Source organism: Hetaerina americana, unplaced genomic scaffold, assembly GCF_022747635.1.
Source record: "Hetaerina americana unplaced genomic scaffold, ioHetAmer1.1.p SCAF_20, whole genome shotgun sequence".
In the NCBI taxonomy this organism is placed as follows: domain Eukaryota; kingdom Metazoa; phylum Arthropoda; class Insecta; order Odonata; family Calopterygidae; genus Hetaerina; species Hetaerina americana.
This window is the reverse complement of record NW_027286764.1, coordinates 2974355-2996519: the sequence shown is the minus strand read 5'-3', so window position 1 is coordinate 2996519 and position 22165 is coordinate 2974355. Positions and strand designations below refer to the sequence as shown.

The following is a 22165-nucleotide window of genomic DNA, read 5'->3' as shown; positions in this document are numbered from 1 at the left end:
GGACCTCGGGCGCCTGGAGCAGGGTCACTTACTTCCAGCATCCGGGTCAGCAATAATGCCGATGATTTCCGCGGTGTCACAAGATGATTCAGGTGTACTGCGCGTTTCTAGAAGACTGAATTGTCGCCATGCCGCACTCTTCGTGAATCAAGCTGGGCAAAACCCAGTCTAATTCCCCTAGCCCAACCGCCGCGCTTATACGTGTACTATTCTCTCTCCTCGCAAACAATATTTAGATTATTTGTTATTTTAATACTTTGCAAGCCACCGCTAAGGAGTGGGGCAGGGGGTGAATACAACACAACACACTAATTAGGACCTGAATATTACCCTACCGTGGTCGGGCAATGTTATTCTGATCCCTGATAGTTCGTAAAAAATAAATAAATCTTTAATCTATCTGTTCTACATTCAATCTCTCTCATTTTATTGAGAAGACTTGGTGAATTTCCCCTGATTCTTTCCCAATGTCATGATTTACTTTTTCTTCCGTGTTGACCCAAATAAAGTGGAGTAATGCCTCTCTCTTACTTCTGCGGTACATTTTCCGAATACTCGTCAAATGAAACTGTAAGATTCCTCACTTGAAGCATATTCCTCAGCGCATGTGCCATATGAGAGTTTTGATGCCAGTGGAACAGCCAAGTTTTTAACTTTCCCTGAAATGCTTAACTCCATCCTATCTATTTTGTAATTTATATCTGGTTACTCTTTCCTTTTATTCCAAAGTGCCAGTCCTGTGCATTTTCGTGCATTAAATTCTAACCCTCAATCCTTACAATGTTGAGATACATTCTCCTATCTGGTCTAGAGAGTAGCCCGCAATCTGCTGTTGTCGTTATTTCCCTGTATACCACCGTGTCGCATGCAAATAATCTAAGGCTACTGCCAACGTGGATGCTTCTATCGTCAATGCCGTGTATCGAGAAGAGTAGGGGCCCTGCAATACTTCTCTGTAGCACTCCTCAAGTCACTCCTACGAAGAATGAGCTCAACACATGTGTTTTTCCCGCACATTGCCTACCTGAAACGTTCGACGTTTCATCGTAATTGTCTTCCGGATTGCACTTTGCTTTCGGGGTACAAGAGAAATGTACGCTTTAAGTAATCTATGAAATGCCATGCTATTTTTTATTTATAATTATTATTCAGCGTCGAAATAAAGCCTATCATTCCTAAATTGGAGAATGAGGACGCAGTTTGAAAACCACTTAGGCGAATAATTCTGTCGAATGAAATATCTGATGTCAAATTTACTGTCTAATCCGAAGTGATTTGAGAATGATATCTGCGTTGTAGAATTGCAGCCCTCTTTGAATTGCATTAATGCAAAATAATCCATCAAAGCGTGGAAAGCCTGCAGGTTAGAAGGAAGTTCGGCTTTCATTTTGCGTGAAATTGAGAATGACTTTGCCGAAAGAAAATTTCCAGTACTTATCTCTACGGTATCCAATATCCCTCCTATATTACCAAAAAGCCTTCGATATCAGATGAGAGTGATAAATGCACGTCGAAGGCGGGGCGTTCACCCAACGCTAACAGATGACGCACCAAATAAGGTTGCGTAGTAATGAACTTCGTTGTCTCCGGCGGAACTTTGTGGCATTTGCACAACATGATGATGGCGTGCGACGTCGACACTTAGGTCGCATTTTAATTAATTTCGTGTCGAATTACCAAGTTACTTCTTTCGTTTAAATACTCGCATCGTAGCGATGCCCCTGAACTACCCGTGTCAGCATCCACTATTACTTTACGTCCAGTATTCCGTCGAAAGATTGGTCGACTTCTTTTCCTCCATTCTTTCCTACATACGCGTGCATTCAAGTCTAATTCTCTTCAACATCCTGTCAGCCATTTTATCTCACGCACACACCCATCTCTGCTACCCAGTCCGTTTTGTCCCCCCGTGTCCCTTCCTTATCCTTTCTGTTCTGTTACATATGTTCCCGCGACAAATCCATTCTGTCTATGCACAATCCGTCTGGTTCTTCTTTTCACTATCATGCTCCGCATTGGCTTTCCCTCCTCCACTCTTCTGGCCATTTCTTATTTTATATTTTCCCATCTGATATCCAGTATTCGCCTCCGGCACCCCGTTCCCAATGCAGGGCATGCCTCTCATCCACCGAGTGTCATACCCACGCCGATGCTACCATGGCATGATGGCTCGCTTGGCTCATCTCTGAGGATATCAGGTGCCTCTTCACATAAACAAACGAGCAGAGAAGTCTCCTGATTAGCGCTGGATGAGCCCAGTAGTTCTATCCTGAAGTGGAAATGTGAAGGAAGCCGAGGAGGGTGTTTAGAGGAGCCCAGAGGCCCGCGTGCATTGAAATGTGCGGGCAGGTCCTTGGCCCGAGGAAGCCTCGTTCGCTCCACGGGCGTTGATGGAAGGCACGTCGTCGAGAGAGCGCGTTCGACCGACTTGCCGTTCCACCAAAGGATCGGTTAATGCCCGGCAAGGTTGAATCGAGGCATTTTCGGCCTCGTGTCTTAAATATAAAACGTGGGTCAATGACTTCTTGGTCCGCATCACTCGTGGTTGTCTTTCATCTTCGAATCAAAATTGAAATGACTTAGCGTTTCTTTTCTTTGAGTGAATGGTTTGAGAATTGTCTCTCTGAGGGAAGAATTCCCGAGCGAGTAATTGCCATGGAGATTGTCAGAGGTGGGGAAACTCCCCCCGCTTTGAGTGGTAGTCGGGGTCCAGAAGGGATTTGAAAATGATATGCTCAACCCCTGGGAGGTGGCCCACCTACCGAGGCCCTCTGTTTAGTTATCCATTCACTCACTCACCTATTTAGAAAGAAATTCCTATCGCAGAGCGAATGGAACGCATTGGCACGTGAGGACTGCAAATGCACTCCTATCATTGCGAATTTTTTGACTTATCTTAAGAAAGCATTGGTCAATTTCCTCTAATAATCAGTTTTAAAATAAAAATAAGAACGCAAAAAACAAATAATAAAAAATACTCTTTTTTTAAATTGAACTATTGTTGATTGGAACCAGCTTCCTGGAGGTTTGTTTGAGCCCTTTTCATCCAACTTTAGGAGTTTTAAGAATAAGTGTAAAGCAGCCACTGGGTGATAAACTTCATTGATACTATTGTACTTATTAAAATATTGCTTGTATGTGATGTGGACGGCATTTTTTATGTAATGTGGAAGTTTGTTTGTATGTGATGTGGAAGTGTCATTGTATGTAAGAATATTTTGTCTCCTATCTGTTCTTCTTGTGCGTGTATGTGTATGTGTATGTTCATTGTAAGAGTGGTCATTGATCAAACTTGACCGTTGCCACCAGGACTATTGTCTAATTGCAACGATAAATTACTAAATAAATAATCCGTAAATCTATCTTGCCAAATATGCAACGTCGAGCGATGATACGAGGCTCGGTGGCTGTTAAGTAAACCTTGTATCGGATGCATGCATACGCCAAGAAAATGACATTTGTTGGCCTACTAACTTTTATTTGCCTAATAACCTTTAATGGCTATGTCAATATGCACCTTTTGATGAAGTCCGAGAAAAATAAAATTGGCGCTTTTAGGGAAACGCGCGCTTTCTAATGGGACGGTCGCGCGCTCTGCCAATGGATGACGGATGATTCACCCTCGGTCTCTGCGCCCACGCAATTGGAAAAGACCGTTGCGGACTGGACGAACCGTAGCCCCTAGAGTACTCCCCCCTCGGTGATTCCGGTCTGACCCTGCAGTCACAGCCGTGGCCTTAATGCCAGTCGTCCCCACGTGTGACATATGCCTTCACGTGGCTGCTACTTGCAGTCTTTGGAAGAGACAATACCGGGTCCGATAAGAAAAACAAAAACTTCTCGGTCAATTATTTTCTCCGCCTGTTTGTAATCTGATGAAATCAAAGGAGATAAGCGTATTATTAATTTCATCCGAACACAAGTACAAAATAATTCAAGAACTTTGCCGTTTCCTTCCTTGGTCTGAACTATTAGTCGGTCACGTCGGTGTTGCGAATGTCTATTTGTTTGTTTTTTTTGTGCCTTGCAAGCCTGGCTGGTCAGAGTGTGGCAGGGGGTGATTACACACCAGACTAATTTTGACCCAAAATACTTTTCCCCCTAGTGCGGTCGGACAACCTTATTCTGATCCATTATCGATAATTAATGTCGACAATGTCGAGGTTGACACCAGTGTCCACGTTGATATCCATATATTTCGACTTCAAAATTTTGATGTAGACATCCAGTGTCATCTTGTGTCCAGCGGCGCTGTTAGATCCCTCTGTCTGTCTTCTCGTCCGTCAAATCGACCTGTTGAATCCATCACGGAAGAAGTTAACTTCAAACGACTTCGAAATCTGAACGTGTAGGTTCTCATCCCGAAATGGTTCCCAAAGGCTGAGATCGGTCGGAGGGAGAAGTACACTTCAAAACCTTGAATTTCTTACCATACTTTTTGTACGAGTTTTGTATGAAACGTATCGGGAACAATTTTTTCCTGGCGTGACTGCACGTCACAGCGCGCGGGCTCGGTGTTGGGGGTGGGGCTGAAAAACGCTCCAAGCGCCAATCGCCTGCGAGCGTTCGTTCAGGCTGGATCGTGTTTTTGGTGGACCCTGTAGGGTGACTCGGTGCAAGCGCAAAATGCAGCGAACGATTGATCATCGGCACGCAATCAAATTTTGTGTTGGATTGGGGAAATCGAGGACGGGGACATTGGGCATGATACCTGTTAAGTGTTCAAGGATGGCAGCATGTCATGAAATGCAGTGTTGCAGTGGCACAAGTCTTCAAAGATGGCCGAGAGAGTGAGGAGGACGAGCCCCTCGCGCTTGACGGCTGTAGACGTCAAGAACCGGCGGCAACGTGCAACGTGCGCGTGAAGTGCTGAATTCAAACCGTCGGTTATAAGTGTGCGCATGATTACAGATCGTATATCGCCATTCATGAGATGACAGTGTACGCCATTATTATCACTGAAAATGTGGCGATGCGAAAGATCAGCGCCAAACTCGTCCTCCCGAAGGTCTTAAGGACGGACGACCAAGAGCAGAGTCGAGTGTCTACTTGTGAAGACCTTCTGCAACGACATCGCGACGATTCCCCAACCCCCTTAGTGTCCCGAATCGGCACCAACGGACCATTTACTATTCCCAAAAGTGAAACCCTCCCTCAAAGTACGCCACCATGGCGCCCTAAGTGCCGTCGAAGAAGCTTGTACGCATACCCTTGAGGACCTTCCAGAATCCGCCTACCTACCAGGGAACCCCTCGAGTCGAGGAAAAGCCGCTCTGGCAAAAGTGTGTCGACGCTCATGGGATGTTCTTTGAATAATTTTGAGGGATTTTAGTAGTATCTGAAAAAAATCTATTTTTCCGAAAATTTCCCCGACGCTTAGTTTAATGCAAATCTTGTAGGGTTTACTTTTTCGACGTTTGGCAGATATTAGGCGCTGTTATCGACGCCCGTGGAATCCCTCGATCCTTGACCGCGGTGCATAAATGCTGGGCTTATGTGAGCCCGAAGCAGGCGGATCCTTTTGTTTCCTTCTCGCTCCTGGGAATTCTTTCGTAGCGGAAGATCTGCCGGTGCCAACGTCAACGACCACAGCAATTTCAAACCTCGACGCCAAAGTTAATATCGATACTCACTTGACGTATCGGAGAGTCGTACAGCCCAGCTGTAACGTATATGTGCCTATATAATCTTGAATCGAGTCAGCGGCAGCAGGTGGATGGAAGACATTTTCTGACAATCAGAATACCGCGACTCGGGCGGCGAAGGGGTGACTGGCGGGGGGTGCCTCCACTTTTATTCGTTCGCCGCCCCCTCAAATGGTGCTCCGTTCCGCTCGCCGTTTCTCCTTCTTCTGTCGCGAGCAGTGAGCCACTCCTCGCCATTCACACAACCCCATCCCCCTCCCCACTGCAAATCAAAGGAAGCTAAGGCCATTGAAGCAGGAAGGGCGAGATTTTTCCAGCTACCGTAATGAATGTATTATGCTTAGCGCAGTCCCCTCCCTGCGAAGAGCAACTCACTCCCTGGGCGCCCCGAGCGCACGCAAATAGGGAAGAGGCGGAGACAAGTGACGTGGCGTGCGCGATGCATGTATTCTTCGGATTTCGCCCACTTTTATTTTCGTGTTCCTCTTGCGACAGCTCGTCTTCGTCACCCATTTTGCATTTCTGACCTTAAAAGTTATTACTTTAAACGAAAAGAGAGTAAGAACAGTTTTGAAAATGAACTCGGTGGGGGGAGGGGGGTGGCAGTGGGACACTTTATACGAGACGTAGGGACGTAGCATAAATAACACCGTTACTTATCTTGCACTTTCAACACGAGAATTTGTTTCTTTGATTGGAATAAAAAATTATTGAATTGGTCATCCACGGTCCTTATATAGAGCAGCATCTTCATGAGCAACTCTGCTGAAAATCAATCAATTATTTATGCTCACAATTATATCAACTATACATATAGACCGTCATAGAACCTAGAGTCAGGTCTGAAGGGAGATGATTTCTCGAGCAAGCACAACAGACGAGCCAAATCGCTTGTGTGAGCTCTTCAAGCCGTCATTCGAGAAGTGGCCGCTAAAGGCAGCAGAGGGGATTTGCTCGTCGAAGCAGAATCCTTCCACTGCTTGCTGCCTCTGTGGCAAATAAATTCAGTTTGCTTCTTAGCACTCACAGCCGTTAGAGTCGTCATTAGTGAAATGGGAAGAGGCAGAGAGCGCCTAATATTCCCTGACTGAGAGACGACATTCTGATCCAACACCTGCTGATTGCTCGGATGAGAACGGCTCAATGTCGGCGGTTGTATTTTTATTCGTGAGTCATTGGGAAAGGTGGGAGGGAAGTCAAGATGAGGATCGTGAATTATGCATTGCCCGTTGGCGGTGAGAGGAGAACCCCTCGGTGGTAATCATTTCATCGAAAAAAATCAATAAATAACAATTGACAAAAGTGTCGCGCGTGTAGCAGCACCGTGGGCGCTCAAAGAGTGAGGTTTCCTTTGGCCATTTGTGTTTTTGGTATTCTTTGGTGGTGTCAGCAGCCCCAGATAACCGCTGTTTCGCACGCGACGCCATTCCGTCTTCGGCTTCACTCTTGCCCTGCGTCGTCGAATCACCATTCTTCTCGTTGGGTCGTCCAAGTACTGGATATTAAGTATTTTGACTCTACGACTGGCCATGTAATACATTACCCCGCGGTGAGGAATACTTCTAATAATTCTTCCATTGCTCAAACACCCCTTGTGTTCGTAGTCAAATTACATTGTGCTCCCCTATTATCATTTAGTGTTCGGCCACTTTTTCCTCACCTTATTGTACCCGATATTTCTGAATATAACGAGGGAATAGGAAGCAAATAATCTGGGGAATCAGAGTTTGTGCCAAGTGCTTGGACAATAATTTGTTTTCAAAACTTGGAAAATAGGGAAGCGAGCGAGAAAGTGTGCCCGCGCCCGACTAACGGGAGCACCCTCTCCCCGTCAGACTAGACGCCGAACTTGTAAGCGGGACTCGAATGAGCGTCAATCCACGACTCACTGCTGAAGTTGCCACAAGGTATTCAATTATCCCGTCTCTCTATCGCCCCAAGAGACCGGAATTAAGAGAGCGCGAAAGATTTTGGGCCTAAGACAACGGCGAAAGCGGCATTTCCAACAGCCTTCGTTGATTATGGATGACAGGCATGAGAATCTTGTGGAGAAAGTGAATGATTGCAGTTTTAGATTCATATCGAATGTGTTTGGGAATATAAAAGTATTCCTGGGTAAATTGAAATCCCTCCTGCTTTTCTAAATAAGCTCAATATTTTTACCAGATATAGCTCATTCTGCGTACTATTTAAACTGTGGTCGGTATAAATTTCATGTCAGTTCAAAACTATTAGGCCCACAGGCCGGAAGAAAGGGCCTTCCTTCCCTGGGGCTGGATGGATGAGGGAAGTGAATAAGCATGCCCGTTCGTGCCCTAGTGAGCCACATTAGGTACGATAGATAATTATTATCATTGGTAAACTACCGGTTAAGGAAGGTTTTGCATGGACACAACGACCAAATGAATATTTGGTGATTCCTAACAAAACGCCACCCAATATCCTATTCTACAACTGGACCTTCTTCATCTCTGTGTACTTCCTTCTTCCCTTCATCCCTTCCAACATCCCTATCCTGTCCCTGCCCTCCACTGCCGGGCACGATACACGGCGGATTGGGCCGAGCCCCGTAGTTGCCAGGACTCATATTCTTAATTCTGTTCAGTATTATATTCTTTGAAATGATAATGGAGGCGGTTTCCCGTTGCCTTCCTCAATAGTGTTTCTAACGTGACACCATCGCTCAATGGCCGCCCCGCTGGGGACAGACGTCTTTGCAGCCGCCTCGCTGAGGAACAGGCGCTGCGTGGACTACCTTTCGCCTGGCTCCTAACCTTCGACCTATCTGCTGATATGGGTGACCCTACCAGGAGCAATTATTATTACTCCCGCCAGCACAGCTCTAGGGGTCATCGGACCGCTCAAGCCCTTCCGCCACGTTAAAGGTTGTAGTAGTCCATAGTTGTAGTTGTCCAGGGCGGAAGATGCGTGCAAAAAACCAACTCAGGTGTAGGAGTTTTATTGACGTGCAGCATACCTTAAATTGCGATCATGGCACTAGGACAACACTTTTTGCCCTTAACTGGCTAATGCGAGATTATAACCGCATGTTTTGGGCAAAATACGCGAAATGTCATTCACACGCCTATGCGTCGTGTTACGACACTTAGAGAGATAGTGCTAACGCTTCTGTGAACCGACCTGCCATCTCTCGAGGACGGGTCTAAACCACTTGCCGTCCTCACATTCCCGACGCACCAGCTGAGCCAAAACTTCACTTCCAATTTTAACCCGCGAACATCAGTGTTGCAAGGCAGAAAATTCCCGTCGGCGCAGAAAATAGTTTCGTGCAGTCGTGAGGACAACGGAACGATTAGGGCGCACCCAGTGCTCGCCAAGCGAGATGACCCTGCTCCGAAAAAATGACGATCTATTGCGGATCGCGGATGTCGTCATCGTGTGTCGCCGTTGTTCATGGCCGCGGAGCATTTCTTGCCGTGGTACTTTTTTCTCAAACTGACTTAGCAATTCTTATACTACGGTGCAGTTATCATAAAAATATCATCATAAAAATAGTTAACCTGAAAGTCAGTTTGAAATGTGAGATTCACCTGGTACTAATCCCGACGGCGTGTGAAATTCACGCGTAAACAGGTTGAAAAGGGGGGCCAGTTCCTTATTCCATGGGTTGCCTGTACTCTCCGAAGAAGAACTTATACCCGGAATATTACTCAGCTTGGATGAAGCCGAGGGTGCCAAGAGGCGTCTTCAGGAATCGAACCCGGGTGTCTGCACATCGCTCACTACGTCTTTTAGAAAATATTATGAAAACATTATTTCTATATCGTCAACTTCCGGAATTTGGATGATTTATTTTCGAAATTGTTCTCATATCGTGTGTCGACGCTATGCCCGCCATTAGCGATATGATGGCTCCTTTAAATTCCCGATTTAAATTTCAGCTAACTTATCGTATTTCAAAACATATTTTGAGATTATTTCTTGTTGCAGGTACTTATAAAATACTGAGCACACACTTCATTATTTATCATATCTTTCAAATGGAGTAATATGATTGTGGTTGACCGCAGTAAGGCCAGAAGGGGAGAAAGGTAGTACCAAAAGTGCACCGCCACGTCCTTGGTATGAAACGAACAATCTTACCATTTTGGATAATTGGGCGACTTCAAGGGATGTACGGAGACAATAAGGAGGCATCTAAGAAGAAACTGAACATGAGATATTTTGTCCAACTTTTCTTTTACGCTACTTTATTTATAGACAAATGTGTTTCCATCGTATACGATGGCGGTAAATCAAAATCATAATGTGGTTTCGTAAACAATGGAGTAGGCTACCGTTACACGTGACTGCCCCCACCACCCTTGACTACGGTGTACTTCACGTGACTTTCGCTCGGATCCTCTGACACGTTATTTTGCGGTTGAAGCGAAATATAAATTTTCACGTTGGGGGGGGGATGTCATGTCATGGTGTTGTTTACTCACTTCTCAGGAAAATGAGCGTAGACACTTGGATGGCATTCATGTACCTGGTCTCGGGAAGGTTTTCTATAATGCGATTTTATACGTTTTCGAACACACCGCGCCAGAAATTATCTTGTTCCCGGGATAATACTCGATTGTTTTTCCCTTCATTCGATTACGTCGACTTTAGATGTCGGGAGGTTGCTTTGGTTCGGTAGTCGTGTGTATCGCCTCCTTGCGGTGGGCGATCGAACTAATGAGGCCTCCCGCCGAGGCGAGCCGTCTTCGAAAATCGTCCCCACGGCGCACATGGAAGTTCACTCCCACCAATTCTGAAGGGGAGAGGTATTGCGAACTGGGGCCCTCCGCGTAGTTTTTTACTGCCGGACTATGGAACTCCACCTACTGTGATTTCGAGACAAGGGGTCGGAGTCTCAGCGCCGCGCCAGTCGGTGTAATCAGGGTCGCAGTTTTATCAGTCACTAGGAAGTTTTGGGGATATGAACATTTTTGCGTTCGTGGGATACAACATAAATGTCAGCCAACGCTGAGCTTTCTAAAAGCAGAAGGTAGAGAAGAGAGTAAAATACGATTGCTTGTTGGAAGAGAAAATATAAACTAGTATTCATTTTCAGACCAAGAAACCAAATAAGGTAAGGTAGGCGGTAATCCGGCCGCATTAAATGCCACTTTACTAGTTGATCATATAAATATCACCTAAAAGAAATTTACTGTGGAAAAAAGGTCGCGACATTGAAGCTTCTCAATTGCAATGGTCCACTGAAGCCTGTAGATCAGTGAAAAGAACAACAAGGAGATTGTTCATGATGGATCACCACACACATTGTATCTATACTCCATGGAAGAGCTGCATCGATATGAGAGGACGATGGGAAAAATAATGGTAAATGCTTTCACCAATCCTTGGAAACGACAAAGAGAAAATTAGAATAGTTCAATGAGCTGGTGCCTACAGGTATGTTGAAGATGCTCTGGATGCAGGCTAATAGAACATCTAATGAGACATAGAGTTTGGTGTGCAAATCTGATTGGCGGCAATTAGAAGCACAAAAGAAAAGAGGAAGGCCTAAGATGGAATGAATGGTTTTGCAAAAAAACAAAGATAATGGGATATGAATGGTCCTGTACAAAATAATGTCCTGTACATGAATGGTCCTGTAGAGCTGTACAAAATTGTTAATTGTTTGATGTTTTAAAAGGAATGCCATAGATAAAATGGCTTAAGGTGGGAAAAAGCATGATAACGTGGCCAATATTACATTTTTTGTCCCTGTATGTAGGCAACTATGAAAGGCGTTTTACCCTGTCAAGATCAAAACTATGTCTGTGCCACTGTTAGTCAATATGTATGCTAATGAATGCTGTTTTATGTCAACTTTTGTTTCAATTTAGTCTAATGTATGCATTTAATGGTTTAGTCTGTTGCACCCATTACCCTTTCCCAATGAATGTCTTTGGTGACTGGATCAAAGGAGGGGCATTTAGGCAATATCAAAGTCATGCAAATATAAATATTGATTAGCCAAGCCATAACTAGGAGGTATGTGTATAGTCATAGGTATGGCTGATGTGGACCAGCCCACAGGCACTGAACTAGGTGGGATGAGACTCAAAATACTGTAGAATATTCCAACATGTAATTAAGTAACACATATGGTATGGAGCCATTTGATTTTGGATTGTATAGAGATCATACATTGGAATTAAAAGAGTTAATTTTGAATTTCCAGAAGTTGAATAAATACAAGTGATACAAGCCTCATTCAAGCTTCTGGAAATACACAACATGTCTCATGGAAATATGGTCCTGGACCTCATGGAAAAGGGTCCAAATGAGTCTGTTATACATCCATATCTATGCATATGGTATTTAAGAGGTGCGGAAAGTTTAACTCCACATTGCGTGGCAGCATCTTAAAAAAAATATCCCACTCCATGAATGACCCCCATTTAAGATGACCTTTGGCCAATTTACAGCTAACCTAACATTTTTTTGGTGGAGAAGATGAGAAGAATATATATTTTTAGCATCCCAAGTTGATGAGTCAGCAGCATATGCTTTTTCTTCTATAAGAGACACTCAGGTAGCCTTCTTGGATCACATTAAAATCCAGCTTCCTTATAGCTGTAGCATGTATGTAAACTTTGCAAACTTTTTTGGAAGCTGGACAACTTAATGTGCTCCACTATAGATTAAATTATGGTGGCTTAATCCTGTTAAAATTCATGTGTAGTTGTAGAATATTTTAGTACTGTACCTCACATTTAACCCAAAAAGTGTATTTCTGGCTATTTGAAATAACTTTTGGCTGCCCTAATGTTATTTGTAGTCAATTCTTCCCAAATGCTGTTAGGATAAATAACTTGTTCATTGAATTTTCAAGCAAAGTTCTATAATAGTGAAGGGTATCTGTAGAAGTTGCATTCACAGTCTTTCAAAGAGTCATTTAATGTTATTTTTTCACTGTAATGAGATGACTTGTAGTTTTATAATACCTTTGCACAAACATATGTTCATGCATATATCAAATTAAGCCTAATGTGTAATGATATTAACTTAATTTGACATGCATGTACTTCCTTATTAAAAGTAGCATCTGTGTTAGTAATTTATTTTTTTGTGCTAATGCTCCCATTTTCATCAAAGCTTGATTGATTTGTTTTTATTACCTTGAAAGTCATAGTGTAACTCTTGGGGAATTAACTCTCCGTCAATGCTATTCTCATTTCACCCTTGAAAACAAAGTTTCAAGAGTTGTTTTCTACTCCAGGTTCAAAGCTTTGCTAATGTAAAAGTCATTAAAATGCTTCACTCCCTCATGTAACATTTGAATGCTTTTATTGGCACAGCACACATTTTGTACTCTAATATCATGTGCACAGTCATCAATGATTTGTTTTCCTTCCTGTAGGACATCTGTTCTGTTTGTATCCATTTCCTTCATTGTCCTGATGATCATCTCATTGGCGTGGCTCGTATTCTACTACATCCAAAGGTTTAGGTACATTCATGCCAAGGATAGACTCGCAGTAAGTGTGAGCGTTCTTTAATTACTTAAAATGTAATTTAAGTCATAGAATTAAAACTTAATTTATGAGTTCAAATGGTAAAGCAGAGCAAGACCATTGGAATGTAAAGGTCTGACTTGCATCTCTCTCTGAGAAACTTGTTCTAAAGATTGGCCTGGTTTGTAATATTACCTACATACCTAATGATGTACCAAGCCCAGTTACCACATGCATTAGAAAAGTATAATAATGTTTCTCCATAGCAATAAGCGGTTAATCATCAGGTAGATGTCTCTCCCAGTGTGACAAGAAAACAGAAAAACCATGGGCAGTTAAGTCATTTTCATTTTCTCACCATGAATGCCCTGGGTGACTCTTTTAAATAGTGAGTTTGGAAAGATTGACCAAGGCTATAAAAAGTAGTTCACCTTTCACAGAAAACCACTTTGTGTTTTGAATTGAACTGTTTTAAACCAGGGGGATTGACATCTCTAGTGAGCCTAATTTAATATTATTTTATCTATAATTTTAATGTTCTGTTGCTTTCAGAGGAGGCTGTGCAATGCTGCCAAAAAGGCCCTTTCCAAGATTCCTACGAAACACATCAAATCTGAAGATAGGGTGAGCACCAATTAATTTAAATAAGTTAATCACCAAATGATGCAATCACCAATGAATGCCTTCGAGTGTAAAATTCAATGAAATTAAAGCAAATTTTTTAATGATTTACTTATGGTTGGCTCATTCATTATTTTAGTTGAGAATGTATTGCTAAATGGCATTACAATTGTCCTAAATGGAAAAGGAAACACACAGTGAAATAATCCACAACCTTCATGAATCCACCAAAAATAAATGTAGTCTAAATAGACAGAGCTGATTAATTTTAAATTCAAAACCAACCAAAGTAATCAATGTGAAGGTTACCACTACCACTTAGCCAAATGGCATGTGAAATTCAAACATCAGTGCAGGGGGGCAGTTACTTTCTTTGTGTCATATGGATCTGGGTTCAAATCCCAGTCAAGGCGAATGATTTTTACACTCTGAAATTGTTGCATTGAAATGTACATTAGCGGATGACTCTGTTAAAAGTTACTGTTGCAGCATCTCCCGCAGTTTCTTTGGAATTTGTCGAGGTATAAACAGCATTAGTGTTTAAAAGTTGGCTTTGACCTCGTGGACTGTGGCACGTTGCGCATGAATATGAATGCCTGTGACATTGTATGTGCGGTATTTCGTTATAACATCTTGTTCCTTTAAAAGCCCCAAAATTTCAGAGTTTAAGAGGACGCCTCGATAGCTTAAGTGGCTAAAGCACTCGACCGGATATTGAGGGATCTGGGTTCGAATCCCAGTCAAGGCGAATGATTTTTACACTCTGAAAATGTTGCATTGGTTTCTCAGGAAGATCTCTTACTATCTCAACAAGTTGAAGCTGAGAGTGCCCTGAGGCATGGCAGGGAATCAAACCAATATATGTGTATACAACAGGTTTATGCCAAAAAATCTTTCAACAACCTTAGACTTACCAATGCAGACAATAAATCTAGAGAGATTTGGAAAATTATTAACGAATCAAAGGGTCGACATCATGTACAAGATCTTCAACTGCAGGACTCCGCTGGTAATGCTATATCAGATTACTCTAAAATGGCCTCCATCCTGAATGATTTCTACCTCTCCCATCAAAATCCCACAGTTTCAGTCAATCCAGCAAATTATTCTCATATTCCTAACTCATGCAATTCATTATATATATTCCCATGTTCAGCCATGGAACTGACCAACATAATCAATAAATTACCTAACAAATTTAGTCCTGGATTAGATGACATCCCAGGGATAGTCATAAAAAGGTCGTTTAATGCTATTAAGGATCAGCTGCTGTTCTTAATTAATGAATCCTTAAAAACTGGAATTTTCCCGAGCCCTCTTAAATCAGCAAAAATTGTGCCAATATACAAAGGGAAAGGTTGCAAAATGGCAATGAATTCTTATAGACCAATATCCCTGTTGAACCAGCTGGGGAAAATATTTGAAATAGTTTTTTATCAACGTCTTGTATCATATCTTGAGACATATAAGCTATTATCCACATCTCAACATGGATTTAGGAAAACAAGGTCCACTACAACAGCCACATATCACATGGTGAATCAAATACTTTCAGGATTGGATAATAGAACTGAAACTCTAGGATTATTTTTCGATTTCAGTAAAGCTTTTGACTTCGTCAATCATCAGTTACTCCTATATAAACTGAAATGCTATGGTATAAGAGGCACGCCCTACAAATGGATTGAATCTTATCTAAGTGAACGGCATCAGTATGTTGAGCTCTCAAGTAATGGCTCCAAATTTGTTTCCCCTGGTAGAGAAGTAACACTGGGTGTTCCCCAGGGTTCTGTACTTGGTCCTATTTTATTCTTAATCTACGAGGGTCATCCGGAAAGTAGTACCCGTTCGTGAAATAAAGACACAAAAGTAAATATTAACAAACATAAAAAATTTTATTTGAAAGAGGATACTTTAAACTACTTCTCAACATAATCTCCAAGCAAATTAAGGCATTTGTCATAACGTGTGACAAGTTTCTGTATTCCTGCTGCATAGTCCTTCGCCGCCAGCTCATTGAGATACGCGAGGGACCCATCTTGCACAAATTTTTGCATAATGCAGATGGTGTTTAACAATTTCATGAACAATTGTTCGAGAAACATTGGGAAAATGCTCACAGATGTCATCAATTGTGACGCGCCGATCGTTCCTCACGAATTCGTCAACTGAGCTCACCAGTTGGTCTGTAATGACAGACGGTCTCCCCGAACGCTCATCGTCGTGTGTGTTCCCCCTCCCCATGTTGAAGTTGCGACACCACCGCCGAACAGACGACTCGTCCATTACATTGTCTCCATACACCTCCTTTAATTGGCGATGAATATCACATGGGCGAACGTTTCTTGCATTGAGGAATTTAATCACTGCCCTCACTTCACAACTGGCGGCGTTCTCAATTTTTTTAAACATTGTAAACAATCACAGAAACAACACAGGCAATGCTAGCGTCACGCAACTTGGCTCAGAGAAGGCAGACAAGCCACTGAAGCTATCTGACCTCGTCCAGCGACTACTCGCGTCGTCAGCACTTCATGCGGCACGAACGGGTACTACTTTCCGGATGACCCTCGTATATCAATGATCTCCCAGACAATCTTAAGCTCATTAAGGGGATAGACCCAATACTGTATGCTGATGATACAAATATCATTGTATCAGCCTCCTCAGTAAACAGCTTGACAGAAAGAGCAGCCGAAGTAGCTCAGTTTTTCAATGCATGGTGTCTTCATAACTTTCTAAAGCCCAATTTAAATAAGTCCAGCCTGATTTATTTTTCGAATAAAAAGAAAGTTTCATCTGCAATCTCAGTAGATGTAGAAGGTGTGAGCATTCCCCAAAATTCCAGTACCCAATTCCTGGGAGTAATCCTACAGAAAAACATGTCTTGGGAGGAACATATTTTCAAATTACGCAGCAAGTTAAGCTCCCTATGCTTCCTTATTAGAAATATTAGGTATTCTGTAAATTTAGAGGTCCTTCTATCCATTTACTATGGTGAATTTTACTCTCGTGTTACTTTCAGTATCCTCTTCTGGGGTTCCTCTCCCCATGCGGGCATAATCTTCAAAATCCAAAAGAGGATTATACGCATTATGAGCAATGCTCCTTGCGATGCACCATGTAAACCTCTCTTCAAAAGACTTTGTTTATTACCAGTACCTTGCATATATATATTTAATGTCATCTTACATGCAAAGGGTAATATTTCCCATTATAAGTCCAACCACAATTACCATAGTCACTACACAAGGACCTGCAATGACCTGCACCAACCATTTGTCAGGACACACAATACTGCCCATGGGCCCAAAGCAATGGGCTTAAGGTTATTCAATAAACTTCCCCATGAAATCAAATATGAAACAAAAGTACCTGTTTTCAAGAAAAAGCTGTTTAACCTTTTAAAAAATAATATGTTCTATTCTGTAAATGAATACCTTGAATTGTCGCAATGCATCAATTCCGGCTTAAACAATTGATATGTAATTATACTAGTGTATTGGTATGTATATATATATATATATATATATATATATATATATATATATATATATATATATTTATATATTGTATCTCTTCTATTGTGAAATTGTGAAAATTATATTTGACGTGTCCTATATTTGTGTATGTATGAATATGCAACAAATCTCCGGACAAATAAATGTATTATTATTATTATTATTATTATTGATTGGTTATGGAAATAAGTAGACATGTTTTCATTTGGAATGGTGGTGCATGTGCACTAATTCTTGAGAGAAATGAGAAAGCAAACATAATTACTCTTGCCCTGTTGATACAAATAAGGATGTATGAATATTCCTAACACCCAATTACATACTCTCCCTCTCAAATGACATACCTAATCAAAATATTCACCCCATAAACAATTATAAAATTAATTTGGTGACAGGGAAAAAATTGCATGCATTAACTTCTTCCATTTGTTTGGGAAATCCAGCTGGAAACATGGCAATAGTGGATAAAAAATATTTTGAAAAGACAGTGGCCAAGTAATTATTACCATTATGTCAGTACTGTCAAATATTTATGCAATAAATAATGTTATGTAATATGTTAAGTATGTTAAGTAATAAATATTTTTGATTGATGTTGTCATTTTTGTATTTCAGGAAATCCAAGGAGAAGGAGAGTGTTGTGCAGTGTGCATTGAGCCTTACAAAATTTCAGATGTAATTCGTATTTTACCTTGCAAGTGAGTATTCATTTATTACTAATGTGTGTCTATTTCTTAAGTCAGAAATATTGAAAAACATGAGCTATGTTGTATGAGATTAATCTGGACTATTTCACGCAAAAGTATTATCTCCTCATCCACTTGCGCTGCTTGACTCAAGAACTCTTGAATTGGTTAAATTGATGCTGATATTTGTGATTTAACTGATTGACTGAAAGTTTTTCACATACATGTAAATATGTCTACCTTGTTGAATCTTGAGATGGACACATCAATGGACTTAGTGAACGATCTGGTAGCACTTGGTTAATTTTGCTCAGGCTTTCTGCATTTGTTGATATCAACCGTAAACCAAGTGAATTGCAATAATTTTGTAAATAAGCAATTATTATTATTATTATTACTTTTTATTTGCCCAGAGATCACAATACAAAAATACCAGGTGGGTGGTGTATGTACATGATATAAGGCACGTCAAAAAGGAGCAAAGACACACGCTCAGTTAAGATACATAAAAGAAATGATGCTCATAGTTACATAAATGTTTGGCCTCAAACCCATGGACATTGGCTGTAACATGCACATGCAATCTCAAATTCAGAAAAATCATTAATCATTAACATGAATCAGACCATGACCATTGCTAGAAACTAAAAGTATGAACTTACTGGTTGGGAATATTGTTGAGATATTCGTCATCCGAGTAGAACATATTGCGCTGTAGATATCTTCTTAATTTATGCTTGAATGCAGCAGTTCCCTTTGTATCCTTGATACTTTTGGGTAGTTTGTTATATAATCTGATGCCCATTTCATTGGGTCCTAATTTCAATGCCTTAGTTCTTATATTCCCATAATGGATGTCATTCCTTCCTCTGGTGTAATGATGATGATAGGCAGAGTTAAGAGAATAGTTGCTAATGTTATTTTTTATATATAGAATTAAAAACATAATGTAGATGCATGGGAGTGGTAGCAAGTTTAATTCATGGAAAATAGGCCTTTATGGAGCATTGTGAGGTTTCCTGTTGATGATTCTAAGAGCTTTCTTTTGCATTTTAAAGATGGTTTGAGAAATAGCAGCTGATCCCCATAATATTACACTGTAGGTTATATTTCAATAAATTTCCCCATAGTATAAATTGAGTGGTAGAGTTTTGTTTGTAGTTTCATTCAGGTGTCTTAATAAGTAGCAAGTTGAACTGAGCTTGTGGTGAAGGGCTTTTACGTGAGTATCCCAAGAAATATTTGCACATAGAGAAATACCTAGAAATTTGCATTCTGTCACATGCTCAATTGATTGGTCATTGATTTTTACCAGCAGATCATCTGACATGCTCTTATTGCGTGTAAAGTATACTATTTTACTTTTATTTACATACAAGTCTAGAAGGTTGTCATTGGTTGGCAGGTTGAATTTGCAAAAGGCACATTGACTGGATAAATAGTTGGGCAAGGAGCTGATACGTAGCATTTGTTAACTTTATTAGTTAAAGATGAATAGCTAATGGCAGTGTTATTTTCAGGGTTACAAAGTTTTGGGAGAGCAAAGTGTGGACTTTTCTTGCCTCCACAATCATTAAGTATTTACCATGCAGTTTTGGACTTATTATTGGAATTAAGTAACTTATTATCATTATAAGTTCTTTTCAAGGTAAAATCAGTTTACGGTAATACTTTTGAAATTCCTTACATAGTAACCTTTGTTCATGATTGTTTGAACTTTTACTGGAGATAGCAAGTTTTTTTAGGTTAGTTGAGTATTAACGGATCTCGTCAGTTAGCCATGGCTTTCATTATGCTCTATGAAATATTTTATGATGTGTTACTAGAAAACACAATTCAAAATTGTGTTTGAAAATTGAATAAAAGTAATTGAAACCTTCGTCTACTGACTTAAGGTCATAGACGTTGTTTCAGTTTTGGGACTGTAAAAGGAGCAGAAAATGCTGCATATTTCCATGAGTAAGAGACCGCCTTAGTTAAGTTTTATCATTTAGTCTCTCCATTGGTTGGTTAGTATCAATACTTATTTTCACTCTACAATGGTCTGTTATACCTAGGTCACTAACAGTTGGAACTACTTTTTCTTGGTTAAGGTTGGTCACAGCGTAATCAATTAGGGTGGCGGATGTGGGAGTGACTCTGGAAGGATTATTATTAAAACATTCCATGCCGTAAGTTTTGAACATTTTCAGTCATTCATATCTGTGAGGGGAGTCAAATAAGAGATTACAGCTCAGGTCACCGTTCAACACAAGTATTCGATTGTTGCAAATATAAGGAACAAAAGAGTTGGTCCAGTTTTTTAATAAATGCATGAAAATCCCCAGTTGGTGGTTGAGAGATGGAAATGAGCTATGCCACTGGAGTTTCATGGCAACACACTGCACATCCCAAAGTTTTCTCTTCCTTCAAAGGCACGTCAAATGAGTCAATAGTAACCTTTATTGTGCTATGCACGAGTATGGCCACACCTCCGTATATATAAGTAGTACCGCAGATATGAGGACACCAGAGAGTAATTTGAGAGTGAGAAAGCTATTAGTTCTTCATATTTTAACCAATGCTCAGTAACACACAAAATGTCTGGTTCACACTCGTTTATAGCCACTTCCAGCAGGTTTACTTTGTTCCTGAGGCACTGAATATTGGCTTGCGCAATTATAAAAGTCTGCATAATTTTGACTAACCCTTTGAGGAGGTCAGGTGGGCCTTCAGAAAAAAATACCTACTGACACAAACATGTTACGGCCAAAAGTCAAAATTGCTGTTCATTTTGAATGAAATAGAGTATTTGAGAAATAGTTCAGAATAAACATATATATTTATACATATACAATCATGTAGATGAGAGGAAATAAGCATCAATAATAGCAGATAGACAAAGCATAATAATATTGTATTTATCATTTAAAATTTTCAGCATTAACGGCTGTTTTCAAGAAACTCAGGAATGCTGTGGTATGCTTTTCTTAGCAAATAGTGTTACTTTTTTCTTGAAGCTCAGTAGTGATGTGATAGATTTTATGATGAAAGGAATTCTATTGTATATCATTGGAGCTGTATGGTGAGGGGCTTTCTGCCCTACAGATAAGGAGAGCAGTGATTGGAATGAATTTTGCCACTATTGCTAGTATGGTGGAAATTGTAATTCATGGGAAAAAGCTGAGGGTTTAGTTTTATGTATGATAATAATACTTAATTCATTTTGATAAATGGTGCAATCATATTTAATGTCATCTATATAAATATTACTTAATATACAAATATAAATTCTTAAATGCGATGAAGATTGTCACAAAAGAATTCATCAATTGGGCATAGTTGCCTTTATATAAGAGGACCAGTCCATGTCTTAGTTAATATGTACATGTACGTAGCCCAAGAAACTTAGTGGAGTAGGATCAAGTAAGAGGGCTATCATTTGGAAAAACAGGCAAGAAGGGGGAGGAATTCTTTTACTGTGGAACTGTAGATATTGAGATTTGTTGTAGTTTATGACTAATGTGTTTGCGTGGCACCATTCAGTCATGTCAGTAATAGAATTTTTGCAGAGATTATAGAGTTCCAATCCTTCTTTTGATTTTAGGAAACATGAGGTGTCATCCGCATAGAGAAGCAAGCTTCTATTCGAGATTGGATTTGAAAGGTCATTCATAAATATCAGAAAAATTAATGGTCTAAGTATTGAACCCTTAGGGACACCTTGTTAGACTTAAAGGTGGTTTGGACGGGATTGATAGGGTGCCTATTGTTGCGTAAAATGAGTGCATAAATAATTTGGTGCCGCTGGTTTTTCAGAAAAGGTTTAATCCAGTACAAGGCATGGTCATTAATACCCTGCCTGATTAGTTTGGGAAAGGGCAGCTCATGCTATCAAACACTTTACTTTGATCATAGAATGTATGAGGTGTAATATATTTGCTGTCTATTTGTAGATAAGGTTTGAAAGCAGAAATGCTGCAGTGGTGGTTGATTTATGTCTTTAGAATCCATGCTGGGCCAATCGGAATAGTTGATGGGATTTTAGAAAATTCATTTGATGATTTTAGAAGATTTTTTTAAAGTATTTGAAAAACTTGAGGGAAATGAACCTGGGCAGCAGTTGTGTGCTTTGTGTGAGGAAAGGGGACCATTTTCATGCCTGTGAGTAAGATGAGCTATCTTGATGCAGCCCAGGACGTATCCCTCATCAAAGGATTAATTAATTATGTCTGCGGAAAGTCCACTATGCTATAAAA

At 40.7% G+C, this 22165-nt stretch overlaps 1 protein-coding gene across 2 annotated transcripts in view; it reads left to right on the top strand.

The window, feature by feature from the left end:
- gol (ring finger protein goliath) overlaps nt 1–22165 on the top strand; it is a 281319-nt gene that overhangs the window by 242179 nt on the left and 16975 nt on the right. For both annotated transcript variants that reach the window (XM_071586104.1, XM_071586103.1), the window contains 3 exons: nt 13006–13123; nt 13652–13723; nt 17857–17939. In XM_071586104.1, the coding sequence (XP_071442205.1) occupies nt 13006–13123; nt 13652–13723; nt 17857–17939 (273 nt within the window). The remainder of the gene's footprint in view (nt 1–13005; nt 13124–13651; nt 13724–17856; nt 17940–22165) is intronic.